A 12,270-nucleotide genomic window follows, 5' to 3' on the forward strand; every position below is an offset into this window, starting at 1 on the left:
GGCTGGGGCTTGGGGCGCGGCCTCCCGCTGGGCAGCACTTACCTCCAGCAGCTTCTGGTTGGCAGTGTAGCATGGCTGCTGCTAAGGCAGGCTCCTTGCCTACCCTAGCCCCACATCACTCCTGGATGGGGCCAATGTATCCCTGTGCGCTCACCCCCACCCACACACGCTGGCCAATGGGAGCTGCAGGGGCAGTGCTTGCAGGCAGGAGCAGCCTCCTGACCCCTCACCCACACTGGCTGCTTCCAGAAGCGGGCGTGGAGCTGGGACAGGCAGGGAGCCTGTCTTAGCAGCAGCCCCGCTGTGCCACCAGAGATCACGATCGATTGGGAGATCCTCTAGGATCGACCAGTCGATCACGATCAACCGGTTGGGGACCACTGCACTAGAACATCCTTTCTCACCTCTCATTCAAGCACCTCTGAGTGTTTTATAATTACTATTATTAGTGCATACATTCCTAAAATGCCCAGCACTATAGCACATGAGATCTACAGGACAACAACAAGCACCCTTGTGTGGTGGCAAAAGCATAAGAAGCAATCAAGTCATCCACCCACCATCTCTGGGGTGGGAAGTAGCCGTTAACAGTGCTCAGCAATGCTAAGCAGTTAATAAACAGAACAAAAAATAGTGCATCTAACTGAAACGAAAGGGGAATTCAGGGTAGGCAGATAGGCCACTACACTGCCAGCCATCTGTGTAAGAGACAAGATAGAAGAATTGTAATCACCCTTCTGTGTATCATTTAACACTGATCTGTGAAAATATACACTGAGGCATACTTGTTTAAATGGCTGTATACTTCAAGCAATGGAAAAGGGGACTCTGCCTATAAAGGACTGTAAAAAGGGACATAGTAACTACTTGCAGTATGTCTACACTGCACTCAGAGGTGTGACTGCAGCATGTATAGACACACCCAAGCTAGCATTAATCTAGCTAGTTCAGGTACCAACAACAGTGAGGCCATAGCAGCATAGACTTCAGTGCAGGACAGCTAGTCGAGTACATAGCCAGGAGCCCGGTGGGCTTGTACACCCACACTGAGGCTTGTGTTTTCATGACTTCATTGCTATTGGTATCTGTGTTAGCTAACTCAGATGAGCCTACACACACTGCAGTCACACACACCAACTGCAGTATGGACATACCCTAAGTTTAAGTGTGCTACATGATATGCGAACAGTTTCTTGCAAAATAATGCCAATTACACAGGGGTTCTCATCCCTGTTCATGACCTGTGTTGACAGCTGGATTTCTCTGGGACAATGTGGCTTAAAAAGCGCATAAAGTGCTCCTGGTCGTGGGAGTTCAGCTGAGGAATGAGCATCCACAGGAGATTAAAAAGTGTGATCTGTAGTCTGACTATTTTCAGGGACCCTCCTCCAAGACAAAGCATGTTTGATCTTCTCCATAACTGGCACTGTAAAGGGGTTCTTTACTCACTGCTGGGGTGTCTCCTTGTGGCGGCATCTGGACAATGGAACTCCCTGGTCTGATACTCCCACTATCTATCTTTCATGCTGTGTCCCCTCTCACACTCCAGATTTGGGGTGTTCTCTCTTTGTGGCTTGGCCCTTTGGCCAGGTCACTAGGTGGTTTCCCCCTTCCAAGGCATCAAAGTCTCTCCATATGAACTGTCTCAGGCAGTCTTCCAATTCACTGCCCAGACTGTGCCACTTCTCCAGTGGCTGGTAGGGGAACCAAGGCCCACCCACTAGTCTGGGTTCTAGCTCAGGGCCATTCGACTCAGTGGCCAAGGTGTGCACTGTCCCAAACCTGGCTGCTGTTTCCCTGAGGCTTTTCCTACTCCACCTCTAGCATGCTTCCTTCTCCACCACCTCTCTGGTAAAGTCCTTTCCTCAGGGACAGAATCCCAGCGCTTCTACTCTCCCCATAGGTTTTCTCCTTTTCCCTCTGTAAGACAAGAGAATGACTGCAGGCTTCCACACCACAGTCTTCACTGGCCTTATACCAGCTCTGCCTAGTCCCTTGGCTCCAACCTCAATCAGGGATTGCCTATCAAGACTAATCCTCCTTCAGGAGTGGCCTATCACAGGGGTGGGCAAACTACGGCCCATGGGCCAGATCCACCCCCTGCATCTCCCATTGGCCGGGAGAAGGGAACCACAGCCAATGGGAGCTTTGGGGGAGGTACCTGGAGGCACAGCAAGGGCAGCACCCCCCACCCCTCCTCTCCCAGGGGCTGCAGCACTTCCTGGAGCAGCACAGGGCCTGGGACAGGGCAGGCATGCAGGGAGCCTGCCCTGGCCCCGGTGTGCACCACTGCCACCTCGGAGCTGTCCTGCACCCTGGCCCCCAACTCCCTGCCCTAAACCCCCTGCCTGCACCTTGCACCCCTCCTCCCTATCCTGAACCCCTTGTACACCCCACACCACTCCTGAACCCCAACCCCCTGCCGAGGCCCCTGCTGCACCCTGAACCCCTGTGCACCTCAACCCCCTGCCGCATCCCACATCCCCCTGCACCTCAATCCCCTTCCCTGTGCCCCCTCAAACAACCCGCACCCCTCCTCTGCCCCAATCCCTTGCCCTGAGCCCCTTCCTGCACCTTGTACTCCCTTCCACACCCCAATCCCCTGCCCTGCATATAATTTCCCCACCCAGATGTGGCCCTCAGCCCAGAAAGTTCGCCCACCCCTGGCTTATCAGGTTAATTGGCCCCTTCTGAGCCCTGTTAACCCTTTCCGGGCTAGTCTTGGGTGAAACCAATCACCGGCAGGAGGAAAGTTAAAATACGTAAATGTCTTTCTATGGTAGGTGTCCCCCACATCACCATAGTATTTGGGTGCTTCACAATCTTGCATTCATTTATCTTCCCTTCTACTATTATCTCCATTTTGCAGATGGGCAATGGAAGCATAGAGACTAAGGCTATGGATACATTGCGCACATTATAATGGTGAGGCTGTGCTGCTGCAAACACGCCGTTGTAAGATGTGCTGTGTAGCCACTCTTTATCACTAGGAGAGAGCTATCCCAGTAACAAAATAAAACCACTTCCAACCAGGAGTGGTAGCTTTGTTACCAGAAGTGTGGCTCCTGCCGATAAAGTGCTGTCCACACCAGTGCTTTGTGTTGTTAAAACTTTTGTTGTCCAAGATGTGTTTTTTCACATCGCTGAGCAACAAAAGTTTTAATGATGAAAGTGTCAGTGTAGACAAAGCCTAAGTCATTTGCCCAAGATCACAAGCAGGGACTTGAACCCTGATCTTCCAGGCCACTTTCCTAACCCCTAGACTAGGGGTAGTCTATTTTTTTTGTCAAAGTCCACATTTCTTGGTTAAGATATAGTCAAGGTACAGACTCCAGAGAAATATTTTTCACATTGCAATAACAGTAATGATAATAGTAAGTAAATAAAATGATTTTGCGGTCCATACAAGTGTCTCCTGGTCCAGATTTTGCCTGCAGGCCACCCATTTATTGACTGCCCCTGCCCTAGACCATCCTTCCTCTCCTCCTCCTTTGGTTGAGGAGAGAAGAGCAGAAGACTGCATGAAGTCCGACAGGCACCTCACCCTGCAGATTTAATTTACCATTGGAAGTGCACAGATATGGCAATGAGAGCTATAGAAAACCACTAGAGAGCAACCACCCCAGAGATTCCATTTATCTATAGAATGTGGGAGTGGTAGAATGCATTCTCTTCCATAGTAATAATGCACAGATATAGTACAGTAACTCCTCTTAATGTTGTAGTTATGGTCCTGAAAAATGTGACTTTAAGTGAAACCATGTTAAGCGAATCCAATTTCCCTGTAAGAATTAATGTAAATGGGGGGGTTAGGTTCCAGGGAAATTTTTTTCACCAGACAAAAGACTATATTATCTATATCTATACACACACACACACACACACACATAGTATAAGTTAATTTAATACTGATACACAGCAATGATGATTGTGAAGCTTGGTTGAGGTGGTGAAGTCAGAGGGTGGGATATTTCCCAGTGAATGCCTTACTGCCACATGATGAACTAGCAATCGGCTGGGCCCTCAAGGGTGAACACATTGTTGTTAATGTAGCCTCACACTCTACAAGGCAGCACGAATGGAGGGAGGGGAGACAGCATGGCAGACAGAGACAGAGACTCACACCATGTGTGTGAGAGAGAGAGATGCGCATTGCCCCTTTAAGTACGCTGACTCTACTTTAAGTACACTTCCTTTTTAAATAGCTCAGCAAGTTGAGACAGCAGCTCCTGCCAGCAAGCTCCCTCCATCCTGACCCTGTCGTGTCCCGCCCCTGTTCTATGGAAATGGGGTAAGTGGGGTGCAGGAGCAGGAGGGAGGGGGACACCCTGACATTAGCCCCCCTTTCCCTCCCCATACAGCAAGCAGGAGGCTCCAGAGAGCAGCTCTAAGGCAGAGGGCAGGAGCAGCACATGGCAGGGGGGAAAGGGACAGCTGAACTGCCAGCGAATGATGGCAGCAGCTGCCCAGCAGGCTAAGGGAACTGAGAGGAACGGGGAGCTCATGGGGGCTGCCAGTTCATCCTGGTTTCAAGTTCCCACAAACTGCTCCTCCAGCAAGCAGTGGACAAAGCAGGCAGCTGCCAAACGACATTATAAGGCAGCACTGCACAACTTTAAACGAGCATGTTCTCTAATTGATCAGCAACATAACAATGAAACAACATTAACCAGGATGACTTTAAGTGAGGCGTTACTGTACTTTTCATCCATAGAATCCAAAATGCCTTAGAAAGCAGTATCATTATCCCCATTTTACAGAGGGAAAAACTGAGGCACTGAGCTTGGACGTAACTTGCCCAAGGTCACGCAGCATGCCAGTGGCCAAGCTGTGCCCAAGTGCTCTATCTACTAGACAACACTGCCTCTCCCCCCTGCATAACTCTACAAGGACTCCTCACTCTTGATGTGTAGGGACCCGCTGTAGAAAGAAAGTGGCATTTCAATCTCCAGTCTTTCAATGCCTGGTCTCTGAGGAAACTGTCAACACTGGCATCAGTGTTGATGGTGGCTTCTGTAACATGGATCCATCAACTCACTTCACACGTACCATGGAATGGCCACCAGACTGTAGTGACTTTTAGGACACAACAAGCTGGAGGTGTAAAGCTCCGCATCCCCTAATATTAATCCTCTGAGCTATTCAATTGCCCAAACCCATGGGGGAGATTGGTCTTTACCATTAACAATCTCAAGGCCAGCTAGTCCTCAAATTACGATAGAGTGGAGTTAACGCTTGTTTGAGGGGAGGGGCGGAGGAGACACACTTACTTTATTGGCTGCTTCTACCTTAGCACAAACAGCATCCATGGCAGCCCGTTCCTCCAGTCGCTTCTGTTTCTTCTCCTTGGCTTTACTTGACTTTCTCTGAAACAGAATGATTCAGGGTTACAGCACGACAACCCTCACCTTGTCTTGAACTCAAGGGCACTACCTATAACAGGCATAAAATTGAGGGGTGGTGGCAATCTGCCAGTCTGGCCCAAAGGGACTACATATTTCAGCATGCAATGGTCCAAGAGTCATTTGCTTGATCAAGACACACTATTCCACTCAGAGATCTGTAGTCTCTACAGGGCATTAAAGGACAGCTGCACGCTATACTGCAGAAAGAAGCCCAGTGGCTGCTGTCTGCCCATCCTACATTATGCCAAGTTTCATGACTGAAACAGATCAGATATTGTTCAGCAATACCGTTCTAGTTACTGCAGCACAGACCACAGAAATTCAGACTTGGGAATTTAAAAAGCCATTTTAGAGCTGCTTCCAATGAAAACTGTTTTATACCAAGGTGGGTTGTTGGGGGTTTTTTTGGTTGAACTATCAATGCAAATATTTTATATTAGTTTTATTTTAAAATACTGCCCACAAATGGTCAAACAAAAACACTCTTTTCACTAGCAGAGACCCACAGGCATGAAAAAACATAATCTAAGGATCAGATTTATGAAACACAACCCGTTTGATTTTAGGAATTTATCAAATAATTCCACCCTATATCCCCAAAGCAGAATAAATTACTTATTTACTCTAATGTAACTTGTTTAGACTTCGTTCATATGCATATTTAAAGTTTTCCTTTTTTTTAAATTAAGAACTACTATCTTTTAATATTTATGAAGCATATGCCAGGCATTGCTGGGGACTTTCAGGGATAGCACTATATTGGGATAAGATGAAAGCATAGTAGGAAATGCCATTCTTTAAAGAGATGCCCTGCACACACCTCTACAGAAGCATATTTACTGTATAGATTTTCAGTACAAGAGGAGAAAGGCGAACTATGACATCTGGCGGAAGATGAGCTATGCAGTTAGCACAGCTGCTGCTGTACAGTCTGTTGGATTTGTGGTTGCTTCACAGCCTCGAAATCGCTGTACATGCAGCCCTGCATCCTGGTCAGCATTTGCTTTGGAGCTGATCATCCAGATGAAGAAACTGCTTTATGAGACATGAGACACTTGTTCCCCACAGCACTGGTGCTTTGTAAAGCAGATCAATATTGAGAATCTAACTCATGTCACAACTTAGGGATCACAATAGTAATTTTACTCTGCTCCACTATTCACCCTACTGCAATCATGCTTGGAAATGCTGCCATAAGTCATTTATTTTCTGCAGCGCTATAAAGTATAGCTGTGTCTGCAAGTCACTAAATACTGGCGGGTGTGAGCCAGTACTATGCTTAACCTTAATGCTCACATAAAAAAATAAACCACCCAAGTTCAAATCAGGACACCAGTTCTCCTGACACGTGGCTGGCAAACATGTTCAGTCTACACATGAACCAAGGGGAAGTGAGGCAGGAAAGTTGCCAGGTGCAAGCTACATAAACACATGGCAGCAGAGCATCTCGTGAACCTCCTTTGCACAGACCAGACTTAAAGTTGCATTCCTGAAATTGCTTGTTTAATCCCAAATCCTGACATTGAGAAAATTCCTAGTTCCTTGCATGCATAACTTTATGCTGCCTGATACCAGGGAAAGCAGATACGGGTACTTTCTTTGGGGATGCTGAAAAAGACTCTGATTGGGACGAACTCCCTTTCACCCATGATTGATTCAAAACGCCTCCCACTGAATTGAGAGTATGGGCTCATGGCAGATTCATGTCCTGATCAGCAAACTTCAGCACTTATTTCACTTAACAGCTATCCATTCTGACTGGGGCCAGTCGGGGCAAGATTGCCAGCAGTTTAAAAAATCATTATGGCAAGAGACAAGTTCACCCTTAGCTATCCCTTATTTTAGTAATGAAGTTACACTGGACTGCACTGTAACTTGCATTCTCCACTCTCTCATTTGGAGATAATCCTTATTCTGATGCAGAGAGGTAACTTTTAAAGCGGTTTGTGAGAGAGAGAAAGTGCAGGTTGGCATAGTCAATCTTCTGTCTGTCCCCAGGCGGATAGCTGCAAACAAGCATCCCACATGGTTTCCAGCCATCATGGTACTAGGAGAAAGAGGGAAATGGCTTAATTAATCTTCAACCTCTCAACTAAGAGGCCAAGCGCCAATGCTGGAGGTTGTTTCTGTAACGTGAACATTTGCTCACTGGGGACCAGACTGAGATCAGCAAATCATTACACAGGGGCCACCAAAAGATCATCAGATGGGAATGACTTTTAGTTGCTCCTGACCCAAGGCCAGATGGGAATTGATGACCTAGAAGTAAGAGACTCATTTCCAAACTCCTGAGCCATCCGGTTAGCGGAGCACAAGGGAGAAATTTCCCTTTGGCCAGCCATAAATGCTCACTGGGACAAAACATAGGAAAAACAAACACCAAGCACTAAAGAAAAGCAGGGTGGTGCCAAAAAACACATGGCACCAATTGTTGAGGAAACAGCTCATCCATGGAAGGATTCAACTCCAGTGTGATCTACCACAGCTTCAGGAAGGCCTAGGACAAGCTTTGAAGAGCAAAATACAGCTTCAGTATTACACAGATGGTTTGGGCCAACTAGAATGCTGTCTGTTGCTGGACTGGATTAAGGTCAGACATCAGTACCATGAATCTAGCAGTAGCCACTATCTGATGCTTCCAGAATGCACCAAGCAAAATTACACAAGGCATCTATGCAATACTTGAACTTGAAGTGATCTAAATGAGGAAGCAACACAGCACTGCTCTTTGGATCATGTCACCTAGAAATCAGGGATCCACAAGAAAAGTCTTACCTCAACTTTTTTATACTTCGCAGAAAGGAACATCCACAGCATGGATGATGCACTATTACTGAAAACCCTGCTAATGCTGCAGTGGTCTAAACTCACAGGATAGGCCTAAGGGTGTGGGCTGAAGTTAACCTAGCTTGTTTCTTCCAGAATTACCTAGATTTAAAACCTTAAACTTTCCAAAAGTTGCTTCTACAATCAGCCCTGCTGTTGAAGTTAATCGGCATTCTGCTAAATTAGCTATAGTCAGACCCAAACATACATCTTGAACACAATTTTAGAATAAAGATTTAATACCTTTTCACCTCAGAAACCATTTACCACTCAGAGGAGTGATTTATTTGGAGAGGTGGGGAAGGAAGAGACACTACCACACTTCAAAAATGTGGCCAAAAGAAAAATAAACTTGCCCAGCATTTTCTTTTTAAGCACTTCCTCTTCTCCCCTCCCAAACCCGGGGATAGAACCCCATAGTCCTGACTCCCAACCCCAATGTCCTAACACGCTGCACCCTACACTCCTTCCAAAACTGGGAATAGAAACCAGGCATCCTGACTCCCTGCTTTAACTCATGGGTCACACTTCTCCTTCTAGAGTTAGGAATACAACTCAGTAGTCAGACCTGACTCCATGCCATGCTCTAACATCTAGAACACACATGAAAAATTAGTCAACATGGCTCAAATGCAGAAGCCTCTTCTTCGAATTAAATAACTCAGCAGTCTATTTTTAAGACAGCCATACCACTATAACAACTAGAGGCCAATGAAAATAAAGACTCCAATGGGCTTCATAAAGTTTATTTTCAGAGGTTTCAACTGCTGAGAGTTGGGGGATATATGTGTTTTTAAACAGACTCTGGGTCCCAATGTACAACTAGGTGCAAGGAGAGAGTCATCATTTAAAAGGCTGAACAGATTCCTTGGTTATAGCACCAAAACCACCTCTTCTCATGGGACCAACACCCACAAAAGTCTTCGTTCCACCACAGATGTTGAAGCATAAGCCTCTCCCCTAAAATAGAGCCATCTTCACCATACATGTGATTGCGTCCCAGGGAGAGAAAATCAAAGCTTTTCAGTTCAGGAATGTATCTGAAGCAAACTATTTCTGAGAGCTCGCTCTCAGAGCTATATTACCTGAGCCAACACGTTATTCCCCTTCAGTACTGCACTTCTGAAGCGGACAGCGAGAAGAAAGAACTACATTATTTGGTTTTAAATAAAGAGATTGATGCTCTAAAACTTTACACCTGGATCCAGACAGTATTTGGTCCTGCCATGAGGGCAGGGGACTGGACTCGATGACCTCTTGAGGTCCCTTCCAGTCCTAGAGTCTATGAATCTGGGAATCTCATTCAAACACAAAAGCCTGATGCCACTTTTGGGGCAGAATATATAAGAGCAACCTGACAAGGAAAAGTATTCTTAAAGCACAGAAATCCAATAATAAATAGAATAGTATTTTTGACTTTGCTCCAATAAAAATCCTCCCATTTGCATTAATTTTTTTAGACTCAGGTAACCCTGTCCATTAGGGTTGTGATTTTTTTTTTTAACAGATACAAGTGTAGTGTGGACACAATTATACCACAACAAAGGTGCCTTATACCAGTATAGCTTATTTCCCTTCTGATATGCCAACACACTCTATCATATAAACATGTTCGTATTGGTCTAATTACACCTACATTAGGGGGATGTACTGCTTTAATATACTGGTACAGTTAAAGTGGCATAATGTGAGTGTAGACAAATCTTTAGCAGCAGTTCTGAAGCGAATTTGTTGTGGCTCATAACGCTTTGCATTTCTTTAGCCCATTTCAACAGTGGCATTCAAAGCACTTTCCAACTCCTCACTGTTGTGAAGTAGGCATTTTCACCATTACATAGATGGAGAAACTACGGCATACAAAGGGGGAGTAATATGGTTCAATATCACATAGCAAGTAACCAGTTCCTGGTTTCCCTCCTATTCTAACCACTAGACCCAGCTCCCATCCTAGAGCTGCAAATAGGATCCATTCTAACCACTCGACACCACTCTCCTCCAAGAGCTAGAACCCCAGAGTCCAAGCACCCTTAACTATTAGACATCATGCCATCCATTGAGAATTGACATTAGTGCAGTGCAGCCATGATCTCTCACGCATTTACTGATAGATGTTCTTTACCTTGTATGTTCATCATCTGTACAGTCCGAGCATGTGTGCATGCATGCGCGCGCACGCAGACACACTATGGCCAGCTCATACTTTGGAGTAGGTTGGGTGTTTGGGAGCAGGGCTTGAATATGATGATAAATTGGAGGGAAGAATTACAACCCTCAGGCCCCTTTATGCAGAGAGGTAAATGCACAGTCCATGGCCTCCTTTCATCCAAGGGGAATCCAGACCCCCACTCCAGGACCTCCTTCCGTCCTCAAGGGGGATTTAGATCATCACCCTCTCCCTTCTACATGTCTCTTCACACCTGTTCACCATTTATCCACAACTTCCCCCTTATTCCACTGAGGCTCTCTCCCTGCCCCCACAGCTCCCCCCCAGGTCTCCCCACTTGCATGAAACTGCCCAACTCTCACTTTCACTGTTCTCTCATTTCTGATCCCTAGATCTTCAGAGTCCTCAACGCTCTGCTCTCCCCTCACATTGACCTCCCCTCCCCAGATCCCCCTCCATGGACCATCCCCAGTTCCTCCTTCAGGTCTCCCACCTATGTGCCTCCCCAGCTGCCCTCCCCAAAGCTCACACTCTCCCTTGACACCCTCCCACCTCCACTCAAATCTCTCCCTCCATGACATCTATGTTGACCCCCTCCAGGTCCTACCCCCTCTCCCTGGACTACCTTAATGGACTCATCCCAGAAACCCAACCTACCTCCTCCCCATCTCCCACTCTGCCCAGTCACACCCATGGATCCTGCAACGTCTTCTCTGGACCCCTCAATTACCCTCTCACAGACACACACGCCCAGCTCCAACCTCACAGGACCCCCCCATGAGCCTCCCAACTCCCTCCTCAGATGCCCCCCTGGACCTTTTTCACCCCTGCCAGAGACCTGCCCCCAGCCCCTTCTCACTGGCCTCAGGCACCCCCATGGACACTCCGTCATGTGCTCCCCCAGAGACTCCCTCCTTCATGATCCGCCAACTCCTTCATCCCTGGTTCTCCAACTACCCCCCTCAGTGACACCCCAGGGGCCTCCCTCACACCCTCCATGGACCCCAGACCCCCTCACAACCCCTCCATGGATGCTCCCCCAGGACCACCTGCACCTTCCTCACAGCCCCCTCATGGATCCCCCCGCCTGACCCCGGGCCTCTCCCCTCCCTCTCCGGCCTGGTCCCTCCGCCGGGGCTGGGGGACCCTGACCTCACTCACCCCCATGGCGGCGACAAACGAGACCCCACCGACTCCTCACAAATCCGCGGGAGGGGGGACCCACAGGGGGAGGGGGCGAAGGGGGAACAGAAAACGGTCGATAGGCACACACTGCGCCTGCGTTGAGCCCGCGGACGGAGAAGGAAGGGGCAAGGGGGCAGTGAGGCATACTCTGCGCAGGCGCGGAGCCAAGAGACTACGGAGAAAGGGAGGGACACGTTGCGCAAGCGCGGAACCGCGCACAACTCGCCGGCGCGCGAGGGAAAGATTCGTGCGCATGCGCAAAGGCGGGGAAAGGGGAGTTCTTCGTCGAGATCGCGCCCAGCGGTCGGCGCGAGGACAGTGTTCTTCTGATTGGCTAGTGGCCCGTCGCGTGAGAGCGCAGCAGCCCTCCACATCAGTGTGGGTGCCCAGAGAGACCCCTCCTCCCACCCAAGCTCCCCTCTGTGGACATGGTCCCACCCTATGGGGTGAATGTCCCCTCCACTCTGTCCCCCATCCTATACTTGCCCCCTCCCCGTAACCCCTGACCTTGCCCCAATACCCTGACATCCTGCCCCTCCCTGCACCCCCTGACCCTGGCTGAACACCCCCTGCAGGGCCGGCTTTAGGAAGTGCGGGGCCCCTGCAGGGATGAGTGAAAAAAAAAATGTAAAAAAACACATGGGGCTTGTACTCACCAGGCAGCGCTCTGAGTCTTTCGCGGCACTTCAG

General features: G+C 48.3%; 1 protein-coding gene across 4 annotated transcripts in view; it reads right to left on the reverse strand.

Moving 5' to 3' along the window:
• The window catches only part of NAA40 (N-alpha-acetyltransferase 40, NatD catalytic subunit), a 31,963-nt gene extending 20,205 nt beyond the window's left edge, over positions 1 to 11,758 (reverse strand). Inside the window, exons 1-3 of one of the 4 annotated variants that reach the window (XM_050960539.1) lie at positions 11,557 to 11,758; positions 10,351 to 10,462; positions 5,271 to 5,366 (exon numbers count right to left, since the gene is read on the reverse strand). In XM_050960539.1, the coding sequence (XP_050816496.1) occupies positions 5,271 to 5,309 (39 nt within the window). In that variant the 5' untranslated portion in view covers positions 5,310 to 5,366; positions 10,351 to 10,462; positions 11,557 to 11,758. The remainder of the gene's footprint in view (positions 1 to 5,270; positions 5,367 to 10,350; positions 10,463 to 11,556) is intronic. The other 3 variants (XR_007775238.1, XM_050960538.1, XM_050960537.1) reach the window with 3 other exon arrangements.
• Positions 11,759 to 12,270: the final 512 nt, after the last annotated feature.

Source organism: Gopherus flavomarginatus, chromosome 6 (genome assembly GCF_025201925.1).
Source record: "Gopherus flavomarginatus isolate rGopFla2 chromosome 6, rGopFla2.mat.asm, whole genome shotgun sequence".
Lineage (NCBI taxonomy): Eukaryota > Metazoa > Chordata > Testudines > Testudinidae > Gopherus > Gopherus flavomarginatus.